Source organism: Vicugna pacos, chromosome 1, assembly GCF_048564905.1.
Source record: "Vicugna pacos chromosome 1, VicPac4, whole genome shotgun sequence".
Taxonomy (NCBI): Eukaryota; Metazoa; Chordata; class Mammalia; order Artiodactyla; family Camelidae; genus Vicugna; species Vicugna pacos.
Genome location: NC_132987.1, coordinates 53,629,255 through 53,642,836, shown reverse-complemented (window position 1 = coordinate 53,642,836; position 13,582 = coordinate 53,629,255). Strand labels below are relative to the sequence as shown.

The following is a 13,582-nucleotide window of genomic DNA, read 5'->3' as shown; positions in this document are numbered from 1 at the left end:
GTACACAATCCACTAGCTTTTCAAATTATTTTCCAAACGTGTCAGCTAGATTCTTCAGCGATAAATAACTGCTGAGGTTTCTCTTTAAACTTGTTTGTAAACTACAAAAGAAGACCACGTTTAGTTACCTCACATAAACTCGTTTTTTATAAAGCACATTATAAAAAGATGCGACAACCCCTTTTTTTCTCTATTGCTTTTTCTTTTAAATTGAAGTATGGTTGATTTACAATATTGTGTGAGTTTTAGATGTACAGCATAGAAACTCAGTTATTTTTTTCCTGATTATACTCCATTATAGGTTATTACAAGATACTGAATATAATTTCCTGTGCTATACAGTAAATCCATGTTACTTATCTATTTTATATACAGTAGTTTATTAATTCCATACTACAAATTTGTCCCTCTCCCCTCACCCCTTCAGTAACCGTAAGTCTGATTTCTATGTCTGTGAGTCTGTTTCTGTTTTGCATATAGATTCATTTGTATTATTTTTTAGATTCCACATATAAGTGATACCAACATATATTTCTCTGTCTGATTTACTTCATTAAGTATGATATTCTCTCAGTCTATCCATATTGCTGCAAATGGCAATACCTCTATTGCTTTCTGATACCTACTGTATCATGTATGTGGTTTGCTGTAAAATTAAAATTTTACTAATCAAGCATTACTTTAAAATATGAATAACACAACAGTTAGCATATTTGTTTGTATTAATCCCCTCAGTATAAGAGTCATAAATAGCTTCTCGAAGAAGCCAAAAATTACATTTGCCAAAGAGTGAAGATCAGTTAAGGGCAAGCAGTGAAGACAGAATGTACAAAACATAAATATGGTCCCTTAAAAATACCAACTTATCACCTAATGTTCATGAAAGAAACCTGTACAATTCAGGCCCCAGGTATCAGTTTGAATAAATATGCAGAGGTCAGGAAGATCTTTGAGAACCTCTTATTATGTGAACATGTCTTCTAGAAAATTGTAAATATCTGAGCAACTGTGCATCTAAATAACTGTCATTCCCTATCTTCTCCCCAGGAGACCAGATAGAGTGAGACAGTTATGAAAAATACTATGGCTGGTGTTAGGTACAGAAGAAAAGGCCAAAATTTTGGAGTTAGAAAATCTAGGTTAATGTTCCCACTTAATAATGAGACAAATTATTTAATTTTTTAAGTGGCTCTTTCCTCTTAAAAATCACGTGGATACCATCACTTCCCCAGCATAATGTACACAAAGATCAAAGGAGATAAAGAACACAAAAGGCTTTACAAACTGTGTTAGACTACCCAGGGACATTAGGTAGTTGAGCCAACTAATATTTATTGACTATATATTATGTTCCAAGCACTGTGCTAGGTACTGGAGATAAATTACTGAACAAGTAGATCTGGTCTCTGCTTTCACGGAAGTCACAGTGTAGTGGTACTTTTTGCTTTAGGAGACAGATCCACTGTCTTTTCTCCACTGTATATTCTCGCTTCCTTTGTTGTAAATTAGTTGACCATAGGTGCATGGGTTTATTTATGGGCTCTCTGTTCTGTTTCATTGATCCATATGGGTCTTTTTGTGCCAATACCTTGCTGTTTTGATTACTGTATTTTTATAGTATAGTTTCAAGTCAGAGAACATGGTATCTCCAGCTTTGTCTTCTTCTCAAGGTTGTTTTGCAATTTGGGGTCTTTTGTGGTTCCAAATAAATTTTAGAATTATTTGTTCTAGTTTTATGAAAAATGTCATGGGTATTTTGATTGAGATTGTATTAAATATTAGATTGCTTTTGGGTAGTATGGACATTTTAACAATATTAATTCTTCTAATCCAAGAACATAGGATATCTTTCCTTTTCTTTGTATTGTCTTCAAATTCCTTCAGTGTTTTATAGTTTTCCAAGTACAGGTCTTTTACCTTCTTGGTTAAGTTTATTCCTAGGCATTTTATTCTTTTTAATGGGATTGTAAATGGGATTTTTTTCGGTGGGGGGGCTTTCTCTTTCTGATAGTTTATTACTAGTGTATAGGAAAGTAAAGGTTTTCTGTATATTAAGCTTGTATCCTGAAACTCTATTAGAATTTATCAGTTCTAATAGTTTTTGGGTGGAGACTATGGTTTTCTGTATATAGAACCATGTTATCTGCAAACTGTGAGTTTTACTTCTTTCCAATTTGGATGCCTTTTATTTCTCTTTCTTATTTGATTGCTGTGACTAGGACTTCCAGTACTATATTAAGTAGAAGTGGCGAGAATGGGCATCCTTGTCTTGTTCCTAATTTTAAAGGAAAGGCTTTCGGCTTTTCACCAGTATGTTAGCTGTTAGTCTGTCATACAGGGCTTTCATTATGCTGAGACATGTTCTCTCTCTATCAACTGTGGTGAGAGTTTTTATCATGAATGGATGTTGAATTTTGTCAAATGCTTTTTTTGTATCTACTGAGGTGAGGATGTGATTTTTATCCTTGCTTTTACTAATGTGGCATATAACACTGATTCATTTGCAAATACTGAATCATCTGTGCTTTCCTGGAATAAATCTTACTTGATCATGGTATACGACCCATTTTATATATTGTTGGATTTGGTTTGCTAATATTTGTTCAGGATTTTTACACCTACATGCATCAAAGACACTGGCCTCTAATTTTCTTTTGTAGTGTCTTTGTCTGGTTTTTGTATGAGGATAATGGTGGCCTTGTAGAATGGATTTGGGAGTATTCACTCCTCTTCAATTTTGAGGAACAGTTTGAGAAGGATAGGTCTTCTTTATACATTTGGTAGAATTCTGCTGTGAATCCATCTTGCCCTGGATTTTTGTTTGCTGGGAGTATTTTTTTTTAATTTATTACAAACTCAATTTCATTACTAGTGATCAGTCTGTTCAGATTGTCTGTTTCTAGGAAGAAACAGTCTCAACAGGTTGTATGTTTCTAGAAATTTGTCCACTGCTTCCAGATTGTCCAATCTGTTGGCATATGACTTTGTAGTATTATGATTTTTTTTTGTATCTCTGTGGTATCAGTTGTTATTTCTGCTTTTTCATGTCGTCTTCTTCTTTTTTTTTTTAATCTCTTTGGTATTAGTTGCTATTTCTCTTTTCTTCTTGGTAAGCCTGGTAAGTTTATTAATTTTGTTTATCTTTTCAAGAACCAACTCTTGGTTTCATTGATCTTTTCTACTGTTTTTTGGTCTCTATTTTATTTTGTCTCTGATCTTTATCTCTTTTCCTACTTTGGACTTTGCTTGTTTTTCTTTTTCTAATTCCTTTATCTGGTAGGTTAGGTTGTTTACTTGGGAATTTTCTTGTTTCTTGAGGAAAGCCTTTATCGCTATAAACTTCCCTCTTAAAACTGCTTTTCCTACATCCCATAGATTTTAGAAAGTTGTGTTTCTATTTTCATTTGTCTTGAGGTATTTTCTAACTTCCTCTTTGATTTCTGTTAATTTTTGATTTTGAGCAATTATAATGTACCTTGTAGTTTTCTTCATGTTTTTGAGCTTGGGGTTATTGATCTTTACTAACAGTTCTCAATAAATCTGGAAATTTTAGAGCTAATATTTAAAATATTTTTTTCTGCTCCAACTCTCTATTTTCAGAATTCCAAGTATATGTATTTTGGGCCACCTGAAATTGTCCCACAGCTCAATGACACTCTGGTTCATTTCTTTCTTCCTGATTCGCTTTTCTTACGCATTTCATTTTTAGATAGTCTGTGTTACTGTGTCTTCAAATTCACTAATCTTTTCTTCTGTTTTGGCATTCTCATCTGTTAATTCCAATATTCAATGTCATATCTGGGTTTCATTTTCCAACATCTTTGCATATCTTAAAAGTTTTATAGAATGTCTTACATACACTGTAAATTTTACACTATTGAGACCTGGATATTTCTGTATTCCAAAAATATTTTTAAGCTTTGTTCTGAGATGCAGTTAAATTATCAGGAAACAGTTTGATCCTTTCAGGCCTTGCTTTGAAATTTGAAAAGCATGACAGGAGCTATGTTTGGTCTAGGCCTAATTGTTTCCCATTACTGAGTACTTGTGAGTACTCTACTCAATGTTCTGTGAATTATGAGGTCTTCTAGTCTTACTGGTGAATAAGACTCTATTTTTGGCCCTGTGTGAATAGAAGTATTATTCCTCCCAATCCTTTCAGGTGGTTCTCTCCCTGCCTAGGTACTTTCCTCAGATCATGCACTGAGGCTTGAGGGAGGCCCCCTGATTGCTCCAGAGTTCCCTCTCCTCTTACTTACCCTGAAAACTCTACCTTGGTCTCTCTTGACTCTCAGCTCCAACTCCTCAAATCAGTAAGTATGCTGAAAACTGCTTGGGATTCCCTTCCTGTGCTACTGCCTGGAAACTCTCTAAAGACATCAAGCTGGGGCAGACAGAGGGCTTACATTGTTTATTTCCTGTCTCCAAGGAATTACCGCCCTGTACTGACTGACTACCAGTTTTTTGAAAACTACTATGTTATGTATTTTTTCCATTTTTTAGTTGTTTTAAGCAAGAGGATGCATCCAGTCTCTGATACTCCTCTTGGCCAGAACTGGAATTCCTCCATTCTTGACTTTTTTCATTCTATAACTATTCAGAGTACCTATTATATGCCAGGCGCCCCTGGGTTAAGTGACAGTGATAGTGTACTAGGCAAAGTATAGTCTTATCTCTTAAGGTCCTTGAATGTTTCTTAGAACTCCATTTTGGCCTTTGGCTTTTCTCACTAATTCATTTCATCCTAAAGTTCATCTAGTTTCAAGAATATAACTACCACTTCTGCTTCGATGACTTCCAAATCTTCCTCTCCACTTCTTACCAATTACTACAAACTCCAGTCTTATATTCACCTCACTGCTCACTGTTAGCCACATGAAACTGAATTTAGGGGGTTTACCTGGGTTCTTCTTTTGTTCCTCTATTTCTAATCAGTCAAAAAGTCAAGTAGATTCTACCAGCTAAGTAATTTTCAAATCTACCTTCTCCTATCCATTCTATGAACTCAATTAACAAACTTGAGTACCTATTACATTCTGAGTATCTCTATGCCTTCGGTCTTGTTTACTTCCAATTTATCCTGTATAACATAGACTGAGTGTTCTTTCTAAAATGAAATGTCATCCCATCATTCCTCTAGTTAAAATATCTTAATGAAAATTTACTGATTTTAAAATAAAATCCAAAGTCATTACCATGGTTTACAAAGCAATTAAGGACACAGCCCCTGTCTCTCAAGTTTCAGCTCCAAGACTCACCTTTATTCTTGTCCTATGTTCCAAGCATACTTAAACACTTGCAACTCTTCAAATGTGCCATGTTTTACCTCAAATTCTTTTTATATATAGTTCACTGTGCTTTAGAATAGTCCTCTTTTTTCCCCCTGATTCCTTTAGGCTCTTTAAGATTCAATTCAGACATTTCCTTCTTTAGGAAATCTTTCCAAATTCTCCAGTCTGTTTCAGATATATACTTTATTGGTACCTCTTTGGTTATATATATTCAGAAACCCAACTTGTTCAAAAAAGATAATTATTGTAAAGGTACTGGGGTGTCTAAGGATCCAAGAAGAGGAATGCAGATAAGCCTTAAGAACTACAGTGAGACTCAGATGCCATGAGGATTTTCTCTTCATGTTATCTCCTCTCCCAGTGTCTTAAATCCTCTCTCTGTATCTTTTCTCTTCTCCATGCAGCTTATCTATTCTCCTCTTTGTGTGTGTGTTTCATTCTTCTCTCTCAGATAAACTTTCTTACTTTTTCAATCCATATGACAGAAAAGTAGTCACTGCCAGCTCCTGAACTTTGTACTTTATATAATCCAGAGAACTGAAGAGAAACTATTCATCTTTTTTTAATTCAATTCTAAAATTTCCTGAAAAGGACACTGAGTGGCCCCTCTTAGGCCAGCTGCCCACCCTGAGTCAGTCACGTGGGGTCTTGCTTTCACATGGATGCTCCTGCTGTACTTATGTGGACTGAATGTAGGGATGCAGAAGTGGCAACTACCCTTCCTGGGGTTCAGAGCAGGTATCCTTAAAGTGACCAATCTTACTTGTGCTTTACAGCCCTGTGAACAGTTGCATCAGATATTTTCTCATCTCTCTTATAAGAGCCCTTTTAGGGCAAGAACTGTGCCCATCTTTCATTTATGTAGAGAACTACCAAACAGTAACATATAATTAATAAACTAATTAAAAATTAACTCTTCAAAAGACCAGGGACCGAAACAAATGAAGGAGTTTACATGATATAATGAGAAAGAGCGTAAGTTAGGTGAGAGACTTTGGTGGTAGTCTGGATGCTGCCACTAATGGTAGGTCAGGTACCTAACTTTTCTGTGCTTCAGTTTTGCCCTTCATCAACAGAAATTTGTATAGTAGCCCTACCTACTTCAAGAGATTCTTGCGAGCTTCAAATGCGATATCTATAAAAGCAACTTAAAAAAAAATCTTTATACAAATATAAGGTAGAATTATTACAGTAATCAGAAATGTGCAAATAAGGTATTTAAGAATCAGCACACCCTTCCAGTTAGTTAACAACCACTAAAGGTAGAAAATAATATGAACACAATTACAATGAAAATTAGTATAATGCAAAAATAAAGCTAAGACTTTCAAATATCAAAAGCCTTCAAGGATGTGAGTTTCAAAATAAAGTATTTTTTTTAAATATCATATGCTTTTGCCAAGGAAAAAACAGATTTTTGTTTCTTATAATTTACGTAACCAAGTGTGGTTAAAGCTCAACATAAAACAAAGTGCATACAATGAGAGGGAAGCTACTTTCGATTTTAGGATTTCATGGTTTTAAATTTACTTGGAAAATTAAAGTGTTCCTGCCTTACAGAGATATTTCTTTATATAGATTAAAAACCTATGACTAATATGTTTTAGAATGGATATAAAAAGTAGTCTGTACCAAAGAATTATTTAATTTATGGTAAGTATCAAATGAAATGATATGTGTAAAGATATATTCTAAGTGATAATGTACAATGTGGTGAGACTACTGGGTACAGTAGTCTTTATCAGCAAAGGCCCAGATGCTTAATACCAGATGGGAAAGAGAGCCTGAAAAATCTTAGAGAAAGCTGAGAGAAACATTCTTAATTGTATAAAAATCATTTAAAAATTGTGAAGACCAATGGCATCATATTACCATCTGACTTTTTAGTTTTTTGGTGTGTCTCTATGCTGCATAAAGGAAGACAAAATGGATTCTAAGGATTATTCTTGCAGTTTTCCCAAGAATGTTCACAGATTTTTCTAAAAATACATCTTCGCATATTTTTAGTGTTCTCCTTTTGATGAAGCTGGAAAGGTAGAGGCCTTTTCACTGAGCAAAATAGGCTGGAAGGATGTTTCCTACAAACGCTTTGAGCACAAAAGCCGTCTAGAATCTAGAGCAGGAGAGGAGTTTTGGATGTAAAGTTCTAGGATGAGTTAAAAAACTTAAGTAACAACCACTGACTAAGAAATGTCTGTATTAATATAATTTTTAGGTTATCTTTTTTTGATCTAAAAAGTATAACCAGCTGCAAACAATGGTAATTCTCTCGCAGCTAGCACACCAAAAGGAAGCCCAAGGTCTGAATCTGAACCCCACAGTCACAGTGAACAGCTGAAGGCTGCACACCCTAACTGAAGGCTGCAAGTGTGCGCTGGGCAAACACCGCTGGAGTTAGGAAAGATTCCAGGGTGAGAGCCATAAGTTAGATATTTAGCTAATGCCAAAAATCAGCTGCATTATGCTTGAGACCGTTTAAACATTAGCCCAATTTGCTATTATTTACACATAACTAAAACATTAGTTAAAGTTGATCCACACTGAATTTTCCCCTTTTAACTCACCTGTAAGATTCTTTGCAGGATTGATGGAAGGGCAATAAATGCTGCCATGCTGTTTAGAACTTGCATGGTCAAAGATTTCAGAGCTGTTATAATAAAATGTTAACATTAAGGTTAGTTTAAAATAAAAGTTTCTAGTTTTTCCTATAAGTCATAGGGATAGAGCTTCCTAGAATCTTAGCTAACTTAACTAACTAACTAAACTAATTAGCCTGTTTAATATTTTAAAGCTAACTGCTGGTAGGTTGCAAAGATACAATTATTCAAGACAAATGATATAAATGGTGCCAGAAAGAACTGAACCTGAAAGATGAGATCAACCCTACAATATGATTTCATTAAGAAAAATAACAAAAATATGATAGCAGGAGCAGGTATCACAATGATAATTTCCAGCAGATAAAAACTGGGGGACAGTATAGGTGGCCTCTGATGAACTTACCTTCAGAGTGTAGAGGAGGTGCGGCTGAACTAGACAGCTTCTGAGGGGCCATCATTGCCTCCAGTAATGGAAACCACAGTGCCTATAATGTCAGAGGAAACCAGAGGAAAACAAAAGTGCTCTGTTGTCTTTAAGAATAATGACACAGTGTTTCACAGGCTGAAATGTACTTCTCACACACGTTTGTAGGTAAAAATTAGAAAAAGAAAAGATGGAACACTTGACTGTGAAGAGAAAAAATAAAAAGCAAGGACCATAGCCAGAACAGATACCTGTACCATGCAACTTGGGAAAATAAGGAAGCTCAAGTTAAGTAAGTCTAGACCTTTTACAACTGCAATCTTCGGTGTCTCAGGAGAGGGTAGGGTCAAAGCAGCCAGAGCAGAGCCTGTAGCTACGTTCTTAAATGTACCCCTGACAAAGTCTAAACAGCTCTGTGTACTGCAGAAAGGGACAAGAGAACCCCTCCACAACTGCCCTCCACCCATTTCTTTTCAGCTATGGCAAGCCAGATAAGTGAAAAAAGTTATCCAGAGTTTTTTTCCTATAGCAAGCATTATTTTGTATTTCCTTAGTCATCACAGACTAAGAAGGGGAAGTTAAGATTATTTCTGTTAACCTTTCCAACCACATCGATCATTTAGTTATTCCTATTACACTGGGCACTATATTAAATGCTTTACATACATTTTGTTTTTTCCATCTCATAATAACCTTACCCAGTAAACATTATCTTCAGTTGAGGTAAGATACTGAAGCTTAGAGAAGTTAAGTAATTTGCCAAAGATCATAACCTGCCATATGTGCATCATATGTGCTGTTACTAAGCCTTAGGAAAAATCTTTATCATCAGAAATCAAACTAATGCATTTTAAAATTTCAAACATGTTTTCTTGTTGGGTAGTGATTTACAAAGGTCTTACTTAAGACAGTATCTTGGGAGGAACCTTGCAAGCATCCAAGAGGCATGAAGAAAAGTCAGCACTGACAGAGCCGGACAAGTATAGTTACTAAGGGAGCCCAATAAGGGGACAGGGAAAGGTCCAGTGACTTTCCCCCTGGGTGACCTCCCACTGAAGAGCTCTACTAGGAAGCCCTTATGTGGCCCCATTTGAGATTTTCTAAGGGCAGCATTTTATGTATTTTTAAAATTTATTTCTTCAAGTTCTCAAGGTACTGGTTTTAACTATGTTGTGTACCGGCATTTCTTTATTTTATTGAAATTTTAGTTTATTTTATCTAGTACTCATGAACTTTTAATCTTCTATTTTATTCTCAGACAGTTTTACTTGCCTTACCTTTTAGTTGTCTATTTCAACTTGTTTTTACAACCGTATCATTTATCTGTGTATTTTTATAGTCTTTTAATTTAACTGTATATGGCATACGTAATTTTTACCTTTTGGTTTTCGCATTTATTTAGAAATTTGCTTTAAAATTTTCTTACTTAACCTGGACATTTTAGAGGAATTATCTTTTTAAAGGTTACTTTATTCTTGATTTATAAATGGCAGACTAGGGATACATGGTTGTAAAGATAATAGCCATGGAAAGTATTCATATCCTACATAGAAGAGTTATTCTTCTTCAATTAAATCTCCATATTAACCCAAAACATATGTAAACACCTTTTAAATATTTTATCTCTTGCTCTTTGATGTTGGTTCTTAAAATTTTGATTTGGGTAACTCTAAAAACCCCAACGGCTAAAATAACCAACCGTAATAATGACAATCCTAACCCCTGAGAGCAGCACAACTAAACCTGAATTATTTTCTCATTTTACATAACAAACAACTTTCTTTTTCAGGAAATTATGTGCATAACAAAGCCATATTCTTTATTATATGTAATCACCTGACACTGGAGTAGAACCACAAATAGACAGACATACAAAGTAGAACAGGTAGAGATTTTAACTAAGAAAGGACTGACAATCCGACTTCCTGTGGTCTAACTTTAAGGAAATACTCTATGATATTAAATCTTCTGAAGAAACTTTTGGGAAGAGATAATACAGACAGTTCATTATCAAGCTTTTGGATACTCCCAGTATTCTAGCTGGTTTAGGATCTGTGGCAATAGTTCCTCTTCTCACTCTCTCCAAAGCAAAAACAAAGAGGAACAAGGCAAACCACCATGAAAATCCGCCAAACTTAATGTTTGGCATTATATCAAATCAGCCCAGCATTTTCTCAAAATGTCTACATAAAAACCAACATTCAAATATTTTTGTTGTTATGAAAGCTGTTCATAAAAGTAGCAGAAACCAGTTGTTGGAGGGTAGAGGGGAGTAGAGAGTGGTGTGAGGTGTGTGTGTGTTTGTGTGTGTGTGTGTGTGTGTGTGTGTGTGTGTGTGTCTAAGAGACGGAGAGAGAGATTCCAACTCAGACACATTTTTTGGGGGAAAAAAATACAGAATAAATTACCCTTTTGCCACATCAAAGAAGTCTTATTCCTGTCTCTGATTAAGAGACAGAGTTCAAATATAGTCAGAATAATCCCTGGAGTTCTGGAGGCAGGGATTTTATATCTAATTCTACCATTAATATTATGAATCTGGACATACTTCAGCTTATGAGTCTAGATGGCTCTATTTATAAAACATAATTGTCATTTTTTCTTAAATTTTCCATGAGAAGAAGGAAGAGTATCAAACAGATATTAGAGAGAAGAAGGAAGAGTTGAAAAATATGTATAAACATAGCTCTAACAATTTTTGTGTCTTTCTATCAAAATGTAACTATGTCCAAATACAAACATCTAACCAAAAGACAAATGAAAATTAAATCTTAGCAAGGGAAAAATCATGGCAAAATGAATGGTGTTAAACTCAATAATCTATTTAAATAAAAGTTAAACAATAATGGGGACTGTGGATATAGAAAAGAATGTGTTGCTAACCTTAATGAGGTGAAATAACCTAACTAATTAAAATTAAGAGAAGAGAGAGAGAGACTGGAGAAGTATGACTGGAGCAAGCATGTATGAGTGCATGTAAATTTCCTTATTGGCTTGAGAACATAGGTATGATAAAAACTGAAAAGTAATTGTAAACAATAATTCCAATCTATCACAGTTATTTAAAATTTTTAACCTTTAGTGAGATTTATTAAAACATAGTATAATGAAGAACTATTTAATTGAAATTCAGAAATTCCTGTCTTATATAAGCTTCCTAAATGCAACTGAATACTATATTTTTTAAAGCAAGCAGTATTTGATCCAATTTTTCTAAAATTATATCAACCGAGGCAGGTAGAAAGTGTCTAGAGTGATATTCACCAAATGATAATGATGGTTATTTCTGGGTGATAAGATGGATACAGGGTAATTTTTTTAAACATTCTCTGTGTAACTTTCTGTATTGAAGGATTTTGAAAAATGATGGGTATGTATCATTTCACACAAAAAATTTTTTTAAATTAAAGACATATATTATGTAAATGTGTTATACACAATTTATATTACAAAGGGTTTTCAAAATTTATGACCTTAAAAAACCCTTGACTAAAACATAAAGGAGAAATTTACCCGTCTCTTAAGAACAGAAAACATATCAAACTTATAATTTTCATTGTAACACATATGGCTAACTATTTATGAAAAATTTACGCTGCTTCGTATTTCAGAAGCCCAAGCATGGAAACAGGCCATGTGGTGTCAAGTCAGAGGCCAGAGCACGAGGGTCAGGCACAGAGGAGTTATACCGTATCATACTGCTAACCTGACTTCTCTAAACTACTGCAGAATTTAGCTGTCAAGTCACATCTCGCCTCCTTAGTTTCTGCTTCAATGCTGTAACGCCTACCCGCACCAGGTGCTCAACTACACCTCCTTCAGTTTTGCGTTCTTCCTTTTTGCAGCCTGGAATCTGTTACAGACGTGGTTTCAACCTTGGCTGTGGAGTGGAATCACGTGGGAAGCTTTGAAACACTGATGACTGGGGCCCAGCCCCAGAGACTTTAATTTAATTGATCTCGGGTGCAGTCTGGGATTTTTCAAAGCTCCCCTAGTAACTCTAATGTGAGGCCAAGGCTGAGAACTGCTATATTGCAGCCTTCTTGACCTTTTCTCTGTATCCCTGGAGGCTTTTCCTCCAATTCCTCATGCTCACTTGACCCACAGGGAATGGAAGAGATGATGAATGGATGACACAGCCACAGCAGCACTGCACAGCATACACAAATCTCAGTCCAGAGAGAACGAGGACATGCAGTATTCACGCGCCAAACCTAAGCATATAAAGCCTCTGTGAGAACAAAGAGGACAGGCGCTCCTTGTAATAGCTTTAGGAGTCTTATACTCCGGGGAGCACTAAACAGTGATTAAAATCCAGTCACACTGAACTCAGGTAGCTGAGAGGGCAGTGGAAAGAGAATTAATTCCTAGTTTCAGACCAAAACAGATTTTGAAAAGCCTTTGTAGTCATTCTCCTACCTCTCTTTGCTGCTGATTCAAATTATGTGAATTTCTCTGGCAAAGGGCAATTGTCTCTACCATGGTCTCCTCAACATCCTTCAATGAGGAATCCTCTTTGGTACCTAGACTCCGAAAAATTGTTAACATTACTCAAGGATACAGTATTGATAATCTCAAAGTGTCTGTACAAAATTAAACTATTTTTTTCTCTGTATATTCTTAGGTTTCTTTTATATAATCGTCATGTTAAGATCTGATACTGAGGTTTAGATTAAAAAATAGTTTGCAACAGTTTTCCATACAAACGTTCAACATTCATAGGACACAGAAAGCACGTCACTCTCAGCACTTTCATATGCTTTAGCAACAGAAAATCCTCTAGCGCTTGTTTGTGGATTAATCTTTCACCTTCCTTGCTCTACCACTTCTTCCTCTGCCTATTTCTTAAATGTAGGTCTTCCTCCAAAATACTAGCTCAAGCCCTTTTGTTTTCATTTTTTCAGTAATTTTAGCCATTCCTGTGGATTTAACTCCTATGTCCATGCTGATAACTTTCAAATATACACCTTCAGCCCTTATTCCTTTCATAATCTACAGGATGAACTTTCAACCCACTCTAGGACATCTATTTCTACATGGATGGATGACCTGCAATCAATTGAAATTTGTATGTATGTGTAAAACTCAACTCATTTTTCTCACTTCAAATCTGCTCCTCCCCGCTACACTTCCAAATTAAGTTAACAAAATCATGACCTTTAAGTCAGCCAGTTTATAAATTTTCATCATCTCTGATGCTTTCTTGTCCTTCAACCACACATTCAAACAAACTGTTAATTTTGTTAATTCCACTTCCATACTCTCAT

General features: G+C 35.2%; 1 protein-coding gene across 3 annotated transcripts in view; it reads right to left on the bottom strand.

The window, feature by feature from the left end:
* The window catches only part of VPS8 (VPS8 subunit of CORVET complex), a 223,960-nt gene that overhangs the window by 52,605 nt on the left and 157,773 nt on the right, over positions 1-13,582 (bottom strand). For all 3 annotated transcript variants that reach the window (XM_006201017.4, XM_072962166.1, XM_072962169.1), the window contains 3 exons: positions 12,735-12,838; positions 8,295-8,376; positions 7,856-7,938 (listed from right to left, as the gene is read on the bottom strand). In XM_006201017.4, coding sequence (XP_006201079.1) covers positions 7,856-7,938; positions 8,295-8,376; positions 12,735-12,838 — 269 coding nt within the window. The remainder of the gene's footprint in view (positions 1-7,855; positions 7,939-8,294; positions 8,377-12,734; positions 12,839-13,582) is intronic.